The 16,697-nt window shown below is 34.1% G+C and overlaps 2 protein-coding genes across 2 annotated transcripts in view; both read left to right on the forward strand.

Moving 5' to 3' along the window:
* LOC112145660 overlaps nucleotides 1-1,969 on the forward strand; it is a 6,058-nt gene extending 4,089 nt beyond the window's left edge. Inside the window, exons 4-5 of the mRNA XM_024271020.2 lie at nucleotides 933-1,175; nucleotides 1,583-1,969. Coding sequence (XP_024126788.1) covers nucleotides 933-1,175; nucleotides 1,583-1,762 — 423 coding nt within the window. The 3' untranslated portion in view covers nucleotides 1,763-1,969. The remainder of the gene's footprint in view (nucleotides 1-932; nucleotides 1,176-1,582) is intronic.
* A 928-nt stretch (nucleotides 1,970-2,897) lies between these two features.
* Nucleotides 2,898-9,566, forward strand: si:ch211-213o11.11 (probable G-protein coupled receptor). Its single transcript, XM_024271019.2, has 2 exons — nucleotides 2,898-3,828; nucleotides 7,777-9,566. Exon 2 carries the CDS (start codon nucleotides 7,864-7,866, stop codon nucleotides 9,133-9,135), a length of 1,272 nt encoding a protein of 423 aa, XP_024126787.1. The 5' UTR covers nucleotides 2,898-3,828; nucleotides 7,777-7,863; the 3' UTR covers nucleotides 9,136-9,566.
* Nucleotides 9,567-16,697: the final 7,131 nt, after the last annotated feature.

Raw genomic sequence — 16,697 nt, forward strand, 5'->3', positions numbered from 1 at the left:
ATCGATACTTGGTGAGAACCCATCGAGAATCGATCACAGGACTAAATATCGCGATATATCGCAATATCGATATTTTGGCACACCCCTAGCTAGCATGTAGCTGAAATATTAGCTAAACTCCAAAATAGCCTAAAAAACAGAAAAAAATCAGAAATTATCCAAAATAGCTAGCATGTAGCTGAAATATTAGCTAAACTCCAAAATAGCCTAAAAAACTGAAAAAGCCTAAATTAGCCAAAACAGCTAGCATGTAGCTGAAATATTAGCTAAACTCCAAAATATCCTAAAAAACAGAAAAAAAAATCAGAAATTATCCAAAATAGCTAGCATGTAGCTGAAATATTAGCTAAACTCCAAAATAGCCTAAAAAACTGAAAAATCCCAAATTAGCCAAAACAGCTAGCATGTAGCTGAAATAGATGAACTCCAAAATATCCTAAAAACTAAAAAAAGCCTAAATTAGCCAAAACAGCTAGCATGTGGCTAAAATATTAGATGAACTCCCAAAATAGCCTAAAAAAAACGGGGAAAAAATCAGAAATTATCCAAAATAGCTAGCATGTAGCTGAAATATTAGCTAAACTCCAAAATAGCCTAAAAACTAAAAAAAAGCCTAAATTAGCCAAAACAGCTAGCATGTGGCTGAAATATTAGATGAACTTCAAAATATAAAAAAAAAGATAAAAACTTAATAAATGCCAAAATATTTCAGAAAGTTAGCGTTATGCCATTATAACTTTGAACTTTACTACACTCCGACTCCTTATAATATAATGTCTATTGGTAACATAAACTAACTAATAGATTAGTCGTCGACTTTTTTAATAGTTGATTAGTCGCCGATTAGTCGTCTAATGGTGGCAGCCCTACTGCTGCTCCAGAAAACCTTTTCTAAGTGTCCCCTTGATATTGTAAAACTGTGTTTTCTACAGATCCGGGACAGAGCGAGATTGGTGGACGAGCGCACGACCTGGTCATCGTGGTTTGCCTCAGCCTGCGCTAACGTGCCGGTCGAACGGTTTCGAGAGTTCCAGGGGGAGACGTTCTCCCTCCTGATGCGCTACCTGAACCCCCCCACCGTGCCTGTCGCTCCCCCACAGCAGTACCAGCCCCTGCAGCAGCAGCAGCAGCAGTACCAGAGAGCATATGTCCAGCAGCCAGACTCCTCCTACAATGTAAGCATGAAATAGTTAGCATCATGCTAATGCTACACCTCCAAATTAACACATTTTATTTAACTTTCTGTTGCGTGTTTCTCCTCCAGTTCTGACTGGATCCCATCAAAAGTTGCCAAATGTTCCGCTGCTTTTTCTGCAGAAATTAAACGTTACACAGAGATGATTAGCGGAAGTGACCGGATAAAATGTTTGCAACTGGTGAAATTCGAACCCTTCAAAATAAAAGTCTATTTCGATATACATTATTACTGTTTTATTACCCAACCCTACTTACAGTGTAAGCATAAAATCGTAAAAATGTCCTATTATTTACACAAATTAATTCTAAGTATAAAATTATTACTTTTACTTGCTATTTTTGTAAAAAAATACATCTAAGCAACATTATCTTCTTCTGTTTCCAGATTACTGTGGTGGGTGAGCCGGCCCATTCCAGGCCCACTTCTTCCTCTCTGCTTTCAGGCATTCGACAGCATCAACATTCAAACCTGCAGGAACAGCAGCTGGATCACGGTCCCGGGTCGTCTTACAACATAAGTCCCTACAGCATGTCCGGGCTCGGCACAAACATCAAACGGGAGTAAAGTTGAGCCGCAAGCCAGTGTTGAAGAGTTTTTTAATATTTTTTATATTGAACTTGTGAATATAAACTGTTCTATTTCTGTTTATGGAATATTGTTTAGTGGTTAATTGTTCTTTTATTATTATATTTATACACTGAGTCATATTTTGATGTATAGTGTGAAGTCTGTTTATATCATCTGCATGATTACAACTTTCCCAGATGTGCATTCGGTGTTTAATTTATACTTTTGTTCATGTGATAATCGATTGGTTGATTATTAAGATATTTGTTTCTTAGTATAACACAGGGGTCTGCAGCCTTTGGTGCTGAAATAGCCATTTGGTCCAGTTTTTGATCAAAACCCAGCAAGAGCCGCAAAGTCATTATTTAAAAAAATACACTTTATGTTTTTGTGGCAATTTATTTATATAAGGATGTTTTAAATAATTATAATAATTGAATTTATAAAGTTTCTTTGTACAACCTTTTTATCTTACATTTCGCTGCAGCACCCAAGTTCTCTTCAAAATAAAATCCACCTTGTGTCAAATAAATTTCTGCTGCTGCAGCAGATATTCTTAGAATGAAAGTAAAATCAAACATTGCATTTTCCATTTTTAGGAATTTAATTCCTTTTATCCTTCTTATCTTTTTTACTATCAAATATAAACATGACAACGTCGGTGTAGTGCTGCCACAAACGATTTTTTTAATAGTCGATTAATCACTAATTATTTTTTCCAATTAGTCAACTAATTGGGTCATACTAAAACTGGATGTAAAGCACGCATCTTAACCATTATTGAATTTAAACTAACTAAAAATTAGATATATCATTACCTGCGATAATGCTAGTGTGAATGGCGTAAGCTGAATTTGGCTGCTGAAGATGCTGAAATTGATAGCTGAAATCACTGAAGCCAATAGCTGAAATCACTGAAGCCAATAGCTGAAAACGCTGAAACTGTAAGTCAGTTAAAATATTAGTTAAATGCAAAATTAGCCTAAAAAACGAAAAAAAGCCCAAGTTAGCCAAAAAAGCTAGCATGTAGCTGTAATTTATTATCCAAATTAGCCCAAAAATCCTTAATAAATGCCAAAAGACTTCAAAAATCTAGCATAATGCCATTACAACTTTCAACTTTACTACACTCCGACTACATATAATATAAAGCAATGACTAATCGACTATTAAATTAGTTGTTGACTATTTTATTAGTCAACTAATTGTGGCAGCCCTACATTGGTGTAGAATCTCATTTTTTTAAGTAAATCTATGTGCTTTGTTGTAATTCTAATAATAAGCCCCTCTTACTATTATTTTTCTCAGTGATCTGTTAAAATTCAAAATATAAATGACAAAGCCTGATGAACTAAAATGAATTAACCTCAAATGTTTTTTCTGAAATCGTTAGCATATTTATTCAAAGCTAAAGAGCCACATTGGAGGGATGAAGGAGCCACACGTGGAGCCGCAGGTTGCAGACCCCTGGTACAGCATATCCATATTATTTTATTTCTTTGTTGACCGGACAAACACATTCTCAAATCCTTCAGCTTCACCATTAAAAGTTTCTTTGGAACTGGACTCTCTACCTTTCTTTCTGACCAGAGCTCCTTTAAAAGGTGTTTGAGGAGCGCTCCCCTCCAGAGTGTTCAAACAGTCATGCCGGCCGATGAAAAGATGAACAGGGTTGGTTAATGGTTAAAAGTCAGAGGCTGGAAGCAGCTTTGTGTTCTCGTGTTTCCATGAAGATGAGCTTGAAAGAGTCACCAGCTACAGGCTCCGCCCCTCCAGCCTGGAGCCGGCTGAGCTGTCATTGTGGATCACAGCTCATCACTGCTCACTTTAGTAGTGTCCCTCCCTGGGGTTTTAGTCTGTGCTTTACTATGAAGGCTCTGAAGACTGATGTGTTTTTTCTTCTTTTCTTTTTGCAACGCAGCAGGAGATTTTTGCAGCTGGAAGCAACATCAGTTTGATTTTTTGCTCCTTTTTTATTATTCATATTTTTCTCAGAGTTTAGGAGAAAAAGCCTTTGGAAGTACTCAGAAGTTTCTGGAGGACCCACGGACTATTTTAACAATGTAAGAGTTAAGCTTTTGCGCCGTACACCCAACTATTGGGATGCTAGAATTGATTTTATGATGAAAGATTGTGAAAAAAAACTACAGCAAGTAAAACATTAAAACTTTTAACTTGGTGAAGTATTAAATTCTGTGCTATTTTGATCCTAAAACATGTAAGATAAAAGATAAAACTCTCGAGCTGAACAGAAATATTCCTTAATTCTTTCAGTTTATAACTGTAAAAGTCACTGGATTTATATTGTAACATTGTAGTTATTTTCTAACAGACAATTTTCATTATTTGCTCAAACAATACCATCAATTTTTAACTAAAATAACAGAATTCTAAAACAAAAACATCTGAATACTTCTACTTTTTAAAAAGCAAAATTTTCTATCTTTAGTTGTTGGCTTAGATAGTTTCCCGCAATAAATAGAAAAAAGTTCAACTTATTTGCAAATAAAGTAATTTTTTTCAATCTTTGCCATTTCTTTCAACAAAAGATAAAGTATGGCTGAAGGTAATTTATCAAATTCGATTAATTTTCAATTATCTGTCAAGCTTTTATAAATTTGCCCAAATAGTGCCGCAGCTCAACCGACTGATAAAACATATTTGAGAATTAAAAAGAAAAAAAGTTAATTCATAGAAAAGTTTTTTTTAGGTTTACTGATGTTGTTTTTTTATTATTTTAATTACTATAAACTGTTTCTTTCAGCAGCTTTCAATGCAGGAAAAAAAAATATTCTGTTCATAATAAGAGAAGCACAGATTCTAGAAAAGAGAATCTTTAATTAAAGTCACTGAAATAACATGAAGAAAATTCCAGAACTATTTTTGTGTGGAAAAAAAAAACATTTAAAATATGACTGACTTTTGTTAGAGAACGACTTTGAACCAAGGACTTAAGAAGACATACTTTCCTACATCAGTGATACATCTTAATGATGTCAGATCGATATACAGTATATATATATATATATATATATATAGTGTATATATACAGTATATCTATATCTATACTGTATATATATATATACAGTATAGATATAGATATACTGTATATATACACAGTATATATATATACTGTGTATATATACTGTATATATATATATATATATATATATATATATATATATATATATATATATATATATATATATATTAATATACATATGCAGTATATATATATATATACTGCATATGTATATATATATAATCAGCATTTTTAATGGAGTTTTAGGATATATTGTGTTGACTAAAAGTAAAATGAGAACACCCTTACATAACACAAGGATGTACTTGTACTAGTTGTCTTCCTGCGGATAAATCTCACAGCAAAATGCCAACAGCCGCTCAGCAGAGAAGATTACAGGCGCGGAGAGCATCACCAGATCCCTGGCAGAGAGAAAAACGCATGTATTTAGGACGCAGAGTCCTCATCCGTCGCGTATCTGACACCTAATTGTGATTATTTACTCAAAATAGACTAACGCGGAGCCATGTTATAGTCCAGCATTTATAAAGAGCTGAGAGACTCAGGAGAAAGAGGTTTCCTCTTTGATAGCCCAATGCAGACCACATACTAATCAATGCGGGGAGATCCCTGCAGCTGGCCTGAAACAAGCACACTCATTATCTTTTGGAGGAGGGAGATAGATGAAGGAAAGACAGAGTGTCCTTTATGAATTATTCCTATTGATCATGTCTCTGTCTCATTAAGGAGGTTTATAGAGTCGCCCCATTGTTTTTTCTACAGATGGCACAAGCAGGTACTGACTAGTTTAAACGTGTTTTCTAAAATGGGAGTCTGGGCCACTTTATGCAACTTATGCAAGAATATAGAAATATTGGAGTGTTATAAGAATTAATTTCAATTAAATACAATTAAAAAAAAAACTTAACATAAGAGGCGTAAAGAACGAGAAATAAAAATTTGGGGTGTAAGAATTAATTTTAATGATTCGATTCATATCATAATTTGTGTTAAAAGATTTATTGTATTTCTTCAAGAGAATCAAAAGTACAGTAAATATATGTGCAAACAAGCTAGTAAATTATGTTAATAGGTAATTAATTCACATTTTAGTTTGATAAAGTTTAGTCCACTGTTGTTTTTCCACGTAAAAATAACACATTATTAGAGCATTCTACCACACTGTATACTCAATTGATAACAGAGTATTATATAGTTGATCATTTTTTGCTGCATCACTTGTGTTGTCCGCAGTGATAGTGCTTGATCGTTTTTACCTGTGGAATAATAAATCAACTGTTCCTCAATCCAAATGAATTTTTCCAAGATCATTTAGAAACAACTTTAAAATGGTATATATTATAAATAATTATAAATATATGTTTATGTATATTTTTTATATATTTTTTAACCTCCATGCCCACTGTGTGGCATGTAGACAAAAATGTGACAGCTACCTGCTAAATTTGCTGAAAAACGTCCATTTAGGTTGTCGTATTTTGGGATATGTTATTTTATATATATATATATATATATATATATATATATATATATATATATATATATATATATATATATATATATATATATGTATATATAAATTTAAACTATATATAACTATATCCAGTTATTTATTTTATTTTAATTACTTTAAACTTCATTTTTCAGCAACTTTCAACGCAGGAAAGTTTTTATTCTGTTCATAAAGTTCTAAGAGAATCACAGATTGTAGAAAATAGAAACTTTAAATAGCATTTTTGGCAAGTAAAGTCACTGAAATGGCATGAAAAATATTTCAGAATTATTTTTGTGTGGAAAAAGAAACAATTAAGATATGACTGACTTTTATTAGAGAAATACTTTTAGCCAAGGACTTAAGAAGACATACTTTCCCACATCAGTGATATATCTTAACGATGTTGTCAGATTGATATACAGTATATATGTGTATGTGTATTTAAACTATATACTATTTAGTTATGGTCTTTTATATTTTATATATATGTTTATATACCTAAATATAACTATATATAATTTTAGCTTTTTTTTTAAACCTCATGAATTTAAGTTTTCATATTTTGGGAAATGCTCTCTTTCTATGAGGCAAATTTTATACGTACATATATAAAAAAATAAACCATATACGACTATATACCATATAGTTATGGCCATATATATTTGTATATATATGTTTATAAACATACATATAACTATATATATATATATATATATATATATATATATATATATATAAACTTGGCTCAGACTACTGTTACATATCCTAAAATACGGTGACCTAAATCCAAGTTTTTTGCAAATTCAGCAGTTGACTGTGCCGCGGTATTTGTTATCAGGAGGCAGCCATACCATTTTTACACGCCGTATAGTGGCCACCGAAGTTTAAAATAAAAGGTAACATTTTTTCCAGCCACTGGACAATTTTTCTCCAAAAGCCAGTGTCCATCCTGGTACATTTCGAGGTTGTGTAGTGGTAGTGCAGTGATTGGCGGCATGAAGATATTACAAAATAACGCAAATACAGCTGGGCAGCCACAAGATGGAGGCAACTGGAATCGCTGACCAGCAGCAGCTCTGATTGGATGATGTGAAAATGTCTTCTGACGTTGGTCATCTTTATCAAGTGCCTTTGTGTCATACATAAAAACATATGCCATTGTGCACGCCTGACTCCCACCATCTACTATCATGACCACACCAACATTTTAAAAAGATAAACGAGGGATACATGAAATCTTGAAGATTCTGTTGATCCCTCGCCATCGCACAGTGACAGTATATGAATCAGCTCCTGGATACTGTTTCAGTTTACCACCTGCAGGAAAACAAATTCACTTTCTCTGGTGTTTAATGTAATAAGTCAGCTAGAACATCCTCAATGATTGGGGTACTGCCACCTGTTGAGAGAGTTATACGCTGGATTCAAGTTCCCGTGAATGTTAATTTATTTCTGATTTGTTTTTCTCTGCAGGACTGAAGAGTTGGTTCATTTGACTCTGTTTCTAGAACTGGGGGGCCAGGGAGACCAGTGCGCTGTTTGAAAGCTTCATTATGCATCATGGAAGACACCAGTATTTTCCCAACACCTGATTACAACGACAGCACGTCTGTTTGGGCAGCAGTACCCTCCGCTCCCAGCAGGCGGCTGGGCAGCCTTCACAACCCAAACAAATGCTTCAAGGACCTCATGGGGATGTTCTTCATGGTCGCTTTAAATCTTCTGGCCCTCCTGGCCAACACTGCTGTTCTGGTGGTGGTTTTAAAAGCCCCCCATCTCAGGAAATTTGCTTTTGTGTGCCACCTCTGTGCCGTGGACCTGCTGTCCGCCATCTTGCTCATGCCTCTCGGAATCCTGTCCAGCTCTCCATTTTTTGCCGGTGTGGTTTTTACCGTGCTGGAATGCCAAGTGTACGTCTTCCTCAAAGTTGTCCTCATGGCTGCCTCCATCTTTACCATTACAGCCATCAGCGTGGAGCGGTATTATTACATCGTCCATCCCATGCGGTACGAGGTAAAGATGACCCTAAAGCTAACGGCGGTCGTCACGGTGATGGTGTGGGTGGCTTCTGCCACGCTGGGGCTTTTCACGGTGTTTGGATGGCCTTTGAACAGCCGCCTGAGCTCCATCAAGGCCTCTCACTGCTCTCTACACTGGAGCCACAGCCGCCACAGACAGATTTTCTCGGCACTCTTTGGTGTGGCCTGCTTCTGCCTGCCAGCGGCTGTGATTTTTGTTGTCTACTGTAATGTATACAAGGTGGCCCGCTTGGCCGCCCTGCAGCATGGACCTTTGCCTTCATGGACGAGCAGCCAAATGAAGCACCGCTCTGACTCCATAAACAGCCAGACTACCATCATAACAACTCGCAATGCTCCGCGCAGGATCGTGCGTGACCGCCCTTTTGGTGGTGGTAAAGCTGCTTTCACCCTTGTGGTGATTGTTGGACAGTTTCTGGTGTGCTGGCTGCCTTACTTTGCCTTCCAACTTCACGTAGTACTCAACGAGACTCCGGAGATCCCTGACGACTTGGAGCCGGCCGTCACCTGGTTGGCATATTCCTCCTTTGCCATCAACCCGTTTTTCTACGGGCTTCTGAACCGACAAATAAGAGAGGAGCTCCGTAAGCTCAGGCGCTGCTACTCTGCCCGGACGGTCGAGATGGGCTTCTCCAGCCACGAGGTCTCAGGCCATGAGAACTTCCTGCAGTTCCTCCACAGAACCAGCTGCACCTTAGAGACACGTGCAAGCTTTGCCACGTCCAGTCCTAGAAGTACTCTAGATCAGACTGGCTTCAGGATACCAGGACAGATCCCTGAGGAGTTCAGTTAAACTCACCTCACTGCTTCTGGGCAACCTGTTGGATTCATTAGGCTGCTGAATAAATACTCATCTAAGTTGGAAGTCTCACATTTCAGAAACTGAAAAATTTGATGCTTCAACATTGACTCCTGACATATTGTTTTAGTTTCATAAAGCTCCAGAAAAAAGTTTTGACTGTTGTCCAAATGACAAAAAAATTTGGTTAATTTGGAGCTAAACAATCTGAAAATTGAAATTTACATAAAATATATATTTTTTAAAAGGCTCTGCTGAGTAAGTAAGTAAGAAAGTAAATCCACATTTACAATGGAGTAAAAAAGTAATATCGGAAGATTTAAAGTCGTAAATGTATGACTTTTTTTTTTCTCCTGAATTACCTGTTTTATAATCTTAGATTTACGACTTTAAAACACATAGATTTATGAGAAAAAAAGTTAGGAATTTAGCCACTTACTTTTAAAGTCATAAATATACAACTCTACTTTCATATTTTAAAGTTATACATTTTTTTCTCATAATTTTACAGATTTTAAAGTCATATATTTACAATTTTTTTTCTCATAATTGTATGTGTTTTAAAGTTGTGGATTTAAGATTTATAAAGTCATAAATTTAAAATTTTTCATAAATTTACTTGTTTTAAAATCTTAGATTTACGGATTTCAAAGTATTAAGTAATTTACGACTTTAAAACATACATTTACAAGAGAAAAAGTCAAGAATTTAGCATTTGACTTTTAAAGTCATAAAAATACAACTTTACTCACATATTTTAAAGTTACGACTTTTCTCGTAAATTTACACTTGAAAGTAGTAGATTTGCGACTTTTGAGGTTGTAAATTATGTTTTTTTTTTCCGTAAATTTACTTGCTCTAAAATTTTAGAATTACGACTTTTAAAATATTAAATTATTTACGACTTTAAAACAAATACAATTATTAGAAAAAATGTCAGAAATTTAGTTTCTGACTTTTAAAGTAATAAATATACAACTTTACTCTCATTTATTAAAAGTTACAACTTTTTTTCTCGTAAATTTAAGCGTTTTTAAGTTGTAAGTTAACAATTTTTTTCTTATAAAATATGTGTTCTGAAGTTGTAAATTTACACAGGTTTTAAAGTCATATATTTACAATTTTTTTCTCATAAATGTAGGTGTTTTAAAGCTGTAGATTGATGACTTATAAAGTCATCAATTTACAGCATTAAAGCACGTACATTTATCAGAAAAAGTCAAGAATTTAGCATCTGACTTTTAAAGTCATTAAGATACGACTTTACTCCAACGTAATAAAAGTTACGACTTTTTCTCGTAAATTTAGACACAATTATTAAATTAATAGATTTTGGACTTTTGAGATCGTAAGTTTATGACTTTTATTGTAAATGTAGGCGTTTTAAAATCTTAGATTTATGACTTTTAAAGTATTAAGACTTTTTAGGTTGTAAATGCACAACTTTTCATAAAACATGACTGTCATAGGTGTTTTAAAGTTGTAGATTTATGACATTAAATTTAAATTTGATTAAATTTACTAGAAAAATGTTTTAGAAATTTAGCCTCTGACTTTTAAAGTCATAAATATGTGACTTTTTTTTCTTGAAAATTTTCATGCTCATTACATTCAGGAATGTAAATTTTCTGTTTTCATCTCCAAACAACAAACATATTTAATATTTATCTCTTGGTCTGCATGTCCACCTTTATAAGCCTAGAATAGCTTAACACTGAATACAAAACTACACTTTTAGTTGCACAAGTTTTTATTTCACAAGCAAATGTCTGTCATATTGTATTTATTACATTTTTATCTGCACTTTTGTAAAAAGAATTGGATAAAAGTTTGTTTTTTGAATATTTCATTGTCTGTTTCATGTATTGTGCAATAATGGATTATACATTTTAGTCCTTGTATTCCATTGTTTTGCTTTTGCTCACTATTAAGAAAATAAACTTGTTAAGAATTTGTTAAAATTTGTTTAACTTTATATAAAATTATGTCTTACAACTCACTTGTTTTTGAGAATTTCTTTATTTATTCATTGATGTTCTGAACATAAAAACTAATAGAAGTCTGCTAAAATAAACAAAGTGACATTTTAGTTTCTTCCTTAAAAAGGGTCTGCATGTTTAAAAAACATGAACTTAAATGTTTGAAATAATAATAATAATAATGTTTTCAGGTCAAATTGGTTACTTTAATTTAGAGAGACATTACATTTCCTGGGGTTTAATTAGGACATAAAATATAGAAGTCCTTTTCTTTTGGACTTTGTGTCATAGACTACAGTCACTTAATTTTTCATGAAAAAATATGTAAAATACTAATACATTTCTTGCATAAATTAATGTTTTGATCTTCTTTTCTTTTCTTTCTTTCTCTTTTCTCTTTTTCTTTTGCAGAAACACGTGAAAGTAAGGACAATTATTGACTTACTTAAGTAAAGAGTCTATTTTTAGGGAAAGTTTGTTTTACTTCCTGTTATTTTTTTAGGATAATTTTGCTAAATTCAAATGTTTAACTGTATTTTAACAGCTGTTTTTATTGTTTTAAAACACGATATTTTGCAATATTTTAGAGTGTTTAGTTATGTTTTTGGAAAAGCCTATTAGCTAAAACAGCAAATACTCTAGAGGTTATAAGCCTAAAACAAAATGAAAAATGAATGTGATTGGACATTTTGTCCCGCATGTATACAGCTGTAGGTCAGCCTAGTTAACACTGGATTATATAATGACAAAATGCCATTTCATAACAGGTTGTCTCTAAAATCCTCATAATATGTGTAATCACAGACTAGAAACTGACACTTAGACACTTTTCGTCTTCTGTTCTAATCAAACGGAGCTGATGTTTGTTAAAGATGCTGGTGCCTCTGTGTACATTAGGAGAGAAAGTATTGCATAGATTAAACCTCAAGGATAATATTAGACAAGTTTGAAAAAAAAGGGTTCCCTGAGGTAGACTCTGCAAATCCCCAGAGATTTACACATACATATATTTAAAAAAGCAACATAAAGAAGTGGATAAAGTCTCTTCTTGGAGGAAATTCACAGGGAAGCTAAAATACAACAAAAAGGAGGCTTCTTCTCTGTAAACATGCATACACTCTTACTGAAATCCACTTTATTTGCTTGGATTTTATAAAAAACAAAACAAAATTAAGACTTTTTTGTTGTTAGGCAGCAAAATAAATCACGTCAATGGTGTGCTCATCAAGCCAATACAAGGAAGAAACAATCATGAAGACGATAAACAAATATGGAGAATTGTCTTACACTTGTGCTATCTTTGCCTAAAATTGCAAATACAACTAAACACGTTGCATGTCTTATACTAGGGGTCAGCAACCTGCAGCTCCAGAGCCACATGTGGCTTTCTTATCTCCGTAGTGGCTCTCTGGCTGAAGAAAAATAAAATAATAGTCGTTTTTTGAAGTAAGGATTAAAGCATTCACACTATTGTGATCCTGTTTGTCTTTATTGTGTGAACGTTTTTGTCTAATTTATTATTTCCTAGGGCTTTTATGGTCAATTTAGAGTTTAGCTTCTATTTTAGCAACATGCTAACGCTTTTGACTAATTTAGTTTAGTGAGTTTTTGGCCATTTTAGAGTTTAGCTAGTAATCAAGCAACAAGCCATTTTTTTTTTTTTGGCTAATCTGGCCACTACTGTTTTTTTTTGCTAATTTGGAGTTTAGCTAATATTTTAGCAATATGCTCAAATTTTTGACTAGTTTGTTATTTGCTGAGGTTTTTAGGCTAATGTAGAGTTTAGCTTCTATTTTAGCAACATGCTAACGCTTTGACTAATTTATTTTATTGAGAAATTTTAGACTATTTTGCAGTTCTGCTAGTAATTTAGCATTGAGCTAGCTTTTTGGCTAATTTGGCATTTGAGCTTTTACTAAGGTGAAATGTAAAACAAAATACATTTTGAAAGATGCTAGTTGATTTTCATACTTTCGCTTTTGTTCGGGCCAAAAAAATAGACATAATTCATATTTATTAAACAAAAAAAAGAAGAAGTTAATAAATGCAAATCCAAATTTCTTAAAGGGTAAAGTAAATCTATGCGTCTCCTTCTAGTTTTTGATCAGTAGAAAACGAGCTCAAATGGCTCTTTTACTGTTAAAGGTTGCCGACACCTGTCTTATACTCTGACACCTGAAATAAATACTAAAACAATAGCTACAAACAATCATCTGTGTTTATATTTCATACACCATAAAAGGCGTTACGGAGAAAACATGACTGAGGAATTCAGTGATAAATTCAGATGTCATTTAGCTGCATCAACAGTTGCTTTATTGATTGTATATGTGGTGTGAATTAATATATGAAATACTTTGTCCAACACATTTTCTCACTCATTTGTTGCCATGCAGCTGACCCATTTTCAGGATTTCCGGCTGTAAAGCAAAGCTGATTGGTGACTTTTCATGTCCGTTTAATAATTCAAATATTAATGTCCTTAATGGACCACTAAAGTCTGTGTGGAATGTGAAGCTGACCATTAGGTGTGATGGTGTTGAGTGCTTTAAGATGTGATAAATGGCCGGGCTGACCCTTGTCCTGAAAACAGCTGGAGTGGCAGATGCTGAGCGGGAACAGCGTTCCGTATCTGTCGTGTCCCACATAAGCTGCTGGCATCAGACTGTCTGAGCTGAGGATGGTGTTAAAGTATCGCTTTGGTCGTTAAAGTCCCCCACAGATGAAAATCAGGTTTTTTGAGTTTTTAACATGTATATGAGGCAGAGAACAAATGTAAGAAGAAATCATTTCTGAGTATTTCTCCTTTTAAATCTCTGTCAATCAAACTGTCTTGGACAGACTCTGTTTGATCTTCTTTCCATCAACAGCTCTGCTGCACATGCACTAAACCCTCATCTGTTCCGGCTACCGGAGAACTCGGCAACCTTTAACAGTAAAAGAGCCGTTTGGACTTGTTTTCTACTGATAAAAACGTTGAAGGAGCCGCATAGTCTTACTTTAGCATTTAGGAAAATTGGATTTGCATTCATGACCATCTTTTTATTTTTTTTAATACATATAAATTATGTCTATTTTTTGGCATTAACAAAAGCAAAAATATAAAAAGAGACTAGCATTTCTCTAAATGCGAATTTTTAAACGTTTTTACCTTTTTTACCTTTAGTAGATGCCAAATTAGCGAAAATGCTAGCTCGTTGCCTAGTTACTAGCTGAATTCCAAATTAGCATAAGATTCCTCAGTAAATTAAATCAGCCCAAAATGTTACCATGTTGCTAAAATAAAAGATAAACGCTGAATTAGCCTAAAAACTCAAGCAGATAACAAATTAGCCAAAATTGTTAGCATGTTAGTAAGGAACTGATCCGCTGTGGCGACCCCTGAAGGGAAAAGCCGAAAGGAAAAGAAGAAGAAGAAGTTAGCATGTTAGTAAAATATTAACTCCAAATTAGCATAAAAAATTTCATTTGAGGCCAAATTAAAAAAAAAAGCTAGCTCATTGCTCAATTATTAGTTGAACTCCTAAATGGCCTAAAATTCCTCAGTGTACTAAATTACTCAAAAAAGAGCCTTGTTCTAAGATAGAAGCTAAATTCTAAACTATCGGGAAAAAAAACTTCAGTAGATAACAAATTAGCTGAAAACTTCTACTTGTTGCTAAATTATTAGCTAAACCCTAAATTACCATAAAATTCATCAGTAAACTAAAATAGTAAAAAAACATTTGTCTGTTGCTAAAATAGAAGTTAAACTTTAAATTAGCCTAAAAATCCCAGTAGATAACAAATTAGCCAAAAACGTTAGCATGTTGCTAAAATGATGGCTAATCTACACATTTTTTAAATTTAATATTTTATTTTTCTTCACCCAGAGAGCCACCATGGAGGGATAAAAGAGCCACGTGTGTCTAGTTCAAGAGAAGAGAAGATGGTATCTTCCCACTGGCTGCTGTCAAATGAGCCGCCGTTCGCATTTTTGATTTTGGGAACAGGCTTCAGATCAACATGAAAAATGGCTTTTTAAGACATTTAGGTTGTGGAATTTTGGTTGAAAACTTTCCAATCATAATTAAAAAACTACTGGGAACCTTTTTTTTTTTTTATAAGAACATGTCATAGAGGGACTTTAAACTGTTTCATGTGGCAAAACAAATATATTAAATGTCAAAATCCATCCATCTTGTAAACCAGGTTTAATCAAATAACCTCATGTCGAAAGTTAGTTTGTTCAGAGATGAGAATGGATGAACACCCTGGAGGGTAATCCGTCACAGTTCTGCAGACAGAAGTCATGTAGATCCCATCTAATTTGATGTTAAAGCCCCGATTTTTGCACAAGGGGCAAAGGTAGAGCACAACAACAAGAGGAGGATGCGATTACTTAACTTGAGCACTGAACACATTAAATCTGCTGACCTCACCTCTAAAGCCTGAAACAAACAAACCCCATCTGGCGCAGAGGACGCTCCATTAGCATGCCATTGTCTCCCGCACTCAGGCAGGAAGTTCTGAGCCATCGATACACTGTGTTCTCTACGTGTCTCCATGCAGCAGAGAGAAATGATCATAACCATGGAGACTGTCAAGTGGTCCATAGAGCACAGAGGACGATGAACTAACGCAGGCTGCCACATACTTTGTAGTTAGTTATGATGCATTATGAACAATTCTCATTTGGAGTTTTGTAAAGACATTAAACAGTTTGTTTTCCTGCACAGAACTTTATTTCCTCTGGATTATGACGGTACAGAGGAATATAATTTTAATTTAACATAATAGTGAATGATGGAGCTGTAGGGGATAGAATAATCTGATTTGGTGTGATAAAAGGCAGAACAGGGAACAGGACGACGGAGGTTTCTTTAGGCACGACTGTTGGAACCTTTGCATCGCTTAAATGCAAGGAATTACATGAAATATTAAAAATTATACTATAAATGTGTGCTCTTAGTTTCTATTATATGTAAATGAGTTCTGAAAAAAAATGTAATAAATAATTCTTAAAGGCCTATATTGTGCTATTAACCTTTTAGAATAAACTATATTCATATATATGATAATTATCCGTTGCATACGAAAGAATGATTTTTTTAAAATAAAATATTTGTTATTTTCTCATGCTCCTTTTCTTACTTTTAAGCAAGATGACTTGATCTCTGAGGCTTCGCCTTTCGTTCATTGAGGATGGCGCCCATTTCATGGCTGTTCCCCACTTTATGACATCACAATGTGAGGATCAGCTCATTTGGATTGGAAGGGGCTGGTGCTCAGAGAGCAGGTTTTTAGGGGAATGCTCAGATTTGAGCAAATGGATCAAAATGGGGATGTTTTTCATGAGGAAATAAATTTATAATTCACTTAAAGTCCCCCTGAAATGAAAATCATGATTTTTTTAGTTTTTAACATGTTTGTGTGGCATTTTAGCCAAAAAGCTAGCACATTGCTAAAATACTAGCTTAACTCAGAATTAGCCAAAAAAAAACAGTAGATGCTAAATTAGCCAAAAAGCCAGCACATTGCTAAAATACTAGCTTAACTCAGAATTAGCCAAAAAAAACAGTAGATGCTAAATTAGCC

Source organism: Oryzias melastigma, linkage group LG5 (genome assembly GCF_002922805.2).
Source record: "Oryzias melastigma strain HK-1 linkage group LG5, ASM292280v2, whole genome shotgun sequence".
NCBI classification, from domain to species: Eukaryota; Metazoa; Chordata; class Actinopteri; order Beloniformes; family Adrianichthyidae; genus Oryzias; species Oryzias melastigma.